The sequence below is a fragment of the Phaethon lepturus genome, unplaced genomic scaffold (genome assembly GCF_000687285.1).
Source record: "Phaethon lepturus isolate BGI_N335 unplaced genomic scaffold, ASM68728v1 Scaffold57599, whole genome shotgun sequence".
Lineage (NCBI taxonomy): Eukaryota > Metazoa > Chordata > Aves > Phaethontiformes > Phaethontidae > Phaethon > Phaethon lepturus.
Window position 1 is genome coordinate 1 of NW_010562491.1, and position 5,329 is coordinate 5,329.

The following is a 5,329-nucleotide window of genomic DNA, read 5'->3' on the forward strand; positions in this document are numbered from 1 at the left end:
CCTACTGGGTGGACTCGCAGCAGAAGCGGGTAGGGGCGCAGAGGGAGCGGGTTGGGGGCGGGGAGGGACCCCCTCTCTTTCCCGCGCTTGCCCGACGTGTTTGTCCACAAACTCCGTTTGCAGTATGTTCCGGTGAAGGGCGACCACGTAATAGGAATCGTGACGGCCAAAGCGGGAGACGTGTTTAAGCTAGACGTCGGTGGGAGTGAGCAGGCGTCTCTGTCCTACTTGGCCTTTGAAGGCGCCACGAAGAGGAACAGGCCAAATGTGCAGGTGATACTATTGTTTATCGGAGGTAACGCTTTAGTGATGTCGCTTGGTGCTTCTGTTACGTTTCAGTGGTCTTTTTTTTACAAGCCGCACGTAAGAGGAGGAGTGCAGGTTTATTTGCAGTGGGCCCTCCTTGGAGGTTTTTGCACGATGGGGCTTTCTGCAGTTTCTTAAGAGAACATGTAACTAAGTGTGGTTTGGTATCTGTCAGGTGGCAGGCTTTTTAATTTGTTACACTTCCCCATAATACTGCCAGCAGTAAGTGCAATTCATGAGTAATGTGCATCCGGAGGGCACTCTGAAGTTAAGGCTTTAAAACAAGGTTTTACACAATCTGATACTGGTAGAGAACAGTTTTTTTTTTATAATAGTTATAAACAGTTGTGTGGCAGATGCATGCCACAGCTTCTGCATTCAGCTGAAATAGCATTACCAGGATGTAAAAATGTACTGTAAAGAAAAACAAAATAGGTTGTTACTGTTTTGTTGTTGATAAATAATTGCAAAAGCAGGTTGCTTACTTTTAACACCCTTAAAGTCTGAAGAAGAGTTCATGTTTGGTATTAAAGTGGAATACTCCATGAAACAAAATTCTGTATTTTTTCATATCTTTAAAATTCCAACAGTGGTACAAGATATTTGTTCCTAGCAGGTGTTTCCTTTAGTTGAAGAAAAGATGAAAATTCCTATTATACCAGTTTATTTTTCTATTGCCGATATCTTGAAACTATTTTGTGGCCTTATGGGAGGATCTTTATCAACTGAGTATTTCTTAAAAATGTGCAATATGATCTTCTGTAATTACCTTGCTTTTTGACACTGCTTTGTTTAGGTGGGAGACCTTATTTATGGTCAGTTCCTTGTAGCAAATAAAGACATGGAACCAGAGATGGTCTGTATAGATAGCAGTGGAAGATCAAGTGGAATGGGAATAATTGGACAAGATGGCTTCCTCTTTAAAGTTTCCTTAGGTCTAATAAGAAAGTAAGTACTAAAAAAAGTAAGTAGTCACTCTAACATGTAATATTGTGGGTAGGATTTGCACAGCTATTTCCTCTGAGCAGTGTAGACAATTTGGTTATGAGTGTGTAATTGTTTTAGTGCATTTATGCGAGTTTTACTGAACAGAGTGGGCTTATTGACCTAGAAGGAGCATGTATTTTCCCCCTTAAGAGATTTAAATGCTCTTCTCTATGGTGGTGTGACGTGGCTGCCAGGGCAATAAGGAAAACAAAACCATTGACCCAGGGAAATCAAACATTCAAGCTGGGGTTTTTCAGGTATGTACCTACTACTTTGGAGTTTTAAAACTGGAAGTGCTTACTGTCCTTTTTCTGCTTAATGGCATAGTGGGGAATGTAAATTTGACTGACAGCTGATTAAGGGGTCTTTCCACATCAACACACAGTATTTTCTGACTTCAAAAGAGAAATAAATTGCACAGAAATAAGGATACAGATAAAAATTGTGGGATTTTCATTTAAAACTGACATGTTCATCCAGGAAGCATTTCATAAGCTTTTAAATGTATTGTGAACTTTGTAGTTACTTATGGTGATGTAAATACAAGATTTTTGTGACTATCAAAGAATACCAGCTTATGTGGATAAATAATAGTCAAGCTTTGTTGCCTTTGGATGTTTTTTTGTTTTTGGTGTTCTTTGGAAAAGCAATCTGCAGGTACAGAGTAGCTATGTCATACTTGTTTTTTAAGTAGTGATTTGCCTAGTTTACACGTCCTATCAGAAATCAGTGTGAACTGATGCAAAATATTTTTGCAGCTATTCTGTTTTCCACATTTTGTCTGTAAGGAAGTGAAGAAATAACGGTATATTGCAAGTAAACTGCTAAATCCTGATAATGTTTGTTTCTTCTTTGAGAAAGCCTGTTAAAGCTTGATTTAATCATAGATGTATAACAATATTCTTGACACTTTCATTTTTCAGTATGCTATCACCTAATAAACCAAAATATTCTGTTTACTGCTGTTAGTACTGTCTCCTGAAGGAGAAAGGGAAGTTGTGTTTTGGAAGGCGCATCTAACTGGTGCCAAATTTATAAAGACATTAAAAATGTTCTTCTGTCTAACAGTAGTTTTAGTATGTATTAAATCACAGAATTGTTATAAAAGTATCAATTCACTTTAAATTTGTCAGGTGTTACTTGTGAATCTAATTAGAAAAAGCAACTAAATAGTGCTGTATTTTTTACGTGTGTATTTTGAATGAGAGGAGAACTAAAAATCTGGTACTGTATTGCTATTTTGATTGCATATGCAGCTTGATCATCTTGCCTTTTGGTGTCGCTGTAGTAGCTCCCATAACACTAGTACTGTGGTTTAGTTATGGATTGATAATAATGCTGTGCCTATCAAATGTGACCTCTTAAGTCTTCCCTTGACTCTTTTAATCTTGTTTACAGACTCTTGGCTCCCAAATGTGAAATAATTCAGGAGTTGTCACAGTTGTACCCATTTGAGCTGGTGCTGGGAATGAATGGAAGAATATGGGTAAAAGCAAAAACAGTTCAACAGACTTTAATTATAGTAAATATTTTGGAAGCCTGTGAGTATATGACTGCAGAACAGAGAAAACAAGCGTTTGCCAAATTGTCAGGGAATTGATAAGAGAAAACCTTGAGGAGTTGAGATGACTACAGGGTGTTTTGGTTCCTTTTGTATTCAGATTTATATTAAAAGCTATTCTTTAAGTACTAGACTTCTGTTGTTGTTCTTCAGTTCCCTTTATCCATTCAGCTTGTTTTGTCTTATTTAGGAACTTGGTTTTTACTTTTGTGATTATGAAACCCTGTTTATGTTTATGAGTTTTCTGACTTATGTGGAGATAGTCTTTAAAAGCTTCCACTAGCTGTGAGTTTTGAGGTATAACTACTTAAGTCTTCCCTAAGAAAACTGGTCGATTTGTAAACTGCTTATATTTGCTTTTTATGTCATTATTAATATTAACACTTCAAACAATACATGTTTACTTGGGGTAGCAGAAAGTATCCTGCAGGTTGTTCGGTTATGGTCAGGTGCTCTATTTATACAATGACAAGAAGTGATTATTTTACAAAATTTGGGAATAGAAACACAGGTGGAGAATATCAGAAAGTAGTTACAGGGCATAGCATAAAATAATCATAGGGTTGCTAAGGCCCATCATATGGCCAGTTACTTTACCACTTTCCCCAAAAGATAACCTGGCTAGTAGTCTTAAGATCATAGTGATTAGGATATAACTTCAGTATGAACATTCAAGAAGCTTGATGGCTTACTGGAGGTAAAACATACTTAACAGCAATTCTATTTGAAGACACAACTTCTGTGTAAATGCATTTTAACTGGAGATTAGGTGAAGACTGCTGAAGCAATAGTCATGTATTTCTCAATTCTAGCCATTTTAGATACAGCATGAAGATTCCATATACCTTTGCTTCAGGTTTAACAAAATAAGCATTTCTGCAAAAAGCTATATTAGGCTTCATTGTGTAGTATTTCTTCACATGCGTACAGAAGAAATGCTGTCCTAGGAAGGATAAGCTGCCAGTCTATTTTAATATGTGAATAGTTTGCTACTGCTCATGAGAAACAGAACCCTGGAGTAATGGAAGGGGGGTTACTGATGCCTGCTTCCTGTGGGAGAGAAGTTTGACTGTATGTACCCAATGAGCTGCCTGTGAGCTGTTTAAGCAGTTCCTTAGATCTGTGATGTCTTGTGGTTCTTAAGAAGCTGAATAGTTCAATAGCAATAGTTAAAAGAAATTAGAAAAAAATTACTAATTAGAGTAAGCCTGAATACCATCTTAATTTCCAGTAGAAACAAAATCTTCCTATTTATTCTGTGTTTCATCCAGAGTTCAGCCTGTGGTATTTGATGTTATGGTTTTCTTTGGCATCCCTCTCATTTAGAAATTGCTTCAATTCAGAGCTGCTCTTCTGACTCATCTTTAATATGCTTACCTAGGGCTTCCCCTGATTCAGTAAGAACACAACTCTGATGGTTTCCATATGAGTCTAATGGCTATGATTCAGAACTCTTTCTGGGTTTCACTGGCCTCCCTATTTAGCATTTAGGGTATTGCTTGTCTGGCTTGGTAGATCTTTAGTCATCTTTTTTCACCTGTCTTCCAGCTGAAGTGACTTTCATTCACATCCCAGAAATCCTTTAGGCCTATAATCTCTCTCTTACTACACATTAAAAGCTGTAATTTAATAAGGATTTCACTAACTCTGCTCTTTTCCAGTGTTTTTTCAACTTTAGCTAACCAGAGTCCCTGCAGGTTGTCTGTTGTTAGAACAATAGCTGGCATAAGCAGAAAAGCACTTGCCAAGTCATCTCAGGGTGCTACCTGCGTTTTCTGTGAATAATCTTGGATCATAATAGTAAAACCACAGGAATGGTGAATGATGTGGCTCATTTCCTGAAGAGTTGTGGCTTGAAATGCAATTAGCCTTACCACTCCCCCTTTTACCTGTCTAAGCAACCTTCCTTCCCTCCCAGAAGTCCTGAATTTTAAGCCTAACCTGTGAGATACATGAGCAGTCCCTGATTTAAAAATGCTGTTTTGGTGGTGCAGCTTAGCAAACAGTGACCTTGAAAGGTTTCAACATCAACACCCTATTTCACACCACCCATTGTTCTGTCCCATTGTCAACTGCTTATCACCCAAATATAACCTTAGTTAATCAAGAGCAAGAAAGAAAATACATTAAAACTATGCTTGTTTTTAATTTAATAAGATGGTGTATCCACAAAGTACTTCAGTCTTACTCCCTACACAATCATTTTAAGTATGTACTATCCTTGTTTGTTTCACAATTTAGGCAGTGGCAAAAATGACAGTGGTTATGAGCAAAATGGATGTGAGGAAAAGTGCTTGAAAGCAAAAACATTTAAATGCATTACTAAAAGGCAGCAATATTGTTTTGGGGGTTTTTTACTGGGAGAAAAGAAAACTATCTACACTCAAACCAATTACTAGCTTTGACAAGCTTTATCTAAGGAATAAAATATTTAGGCGAAATCTGTATGATGTCTTTGAACTTCTAGTTCTGGCT

At 37.4% G+C, this 5,329-nt stretch overlaps 1 protein-coding gene across 1 annotated transcript; it reads left to right on the forward strand.

Annotated features, from left to right (window-relative positions):
- The first annotated feature begins 6 nt into the window (after nt 1–6).
- EXOSC3 (exosome component 3) lies at nt 7–2,979 on the forward strand. The gene is made up of 4 exons (XM_010294258.1): nt 7–29; nt 124–273; nt 1,103–1,254; nt 2,692–2,979. Exons 3-4 carry the CDS (start codon nt 1,148–1,150, stop codon nt 2,891–2,893), a joined length of 309 nt encoding a protein of 102 aa, XP_010292560.1. The 5' UTR covers nt 7–29; nt 124–273; nt 1,103–1,147; the 3' UTR covers nt 2,894–2,979.
- Nucleotides 2,980–5,329: the final 2,350 nt, after the last annotated feature.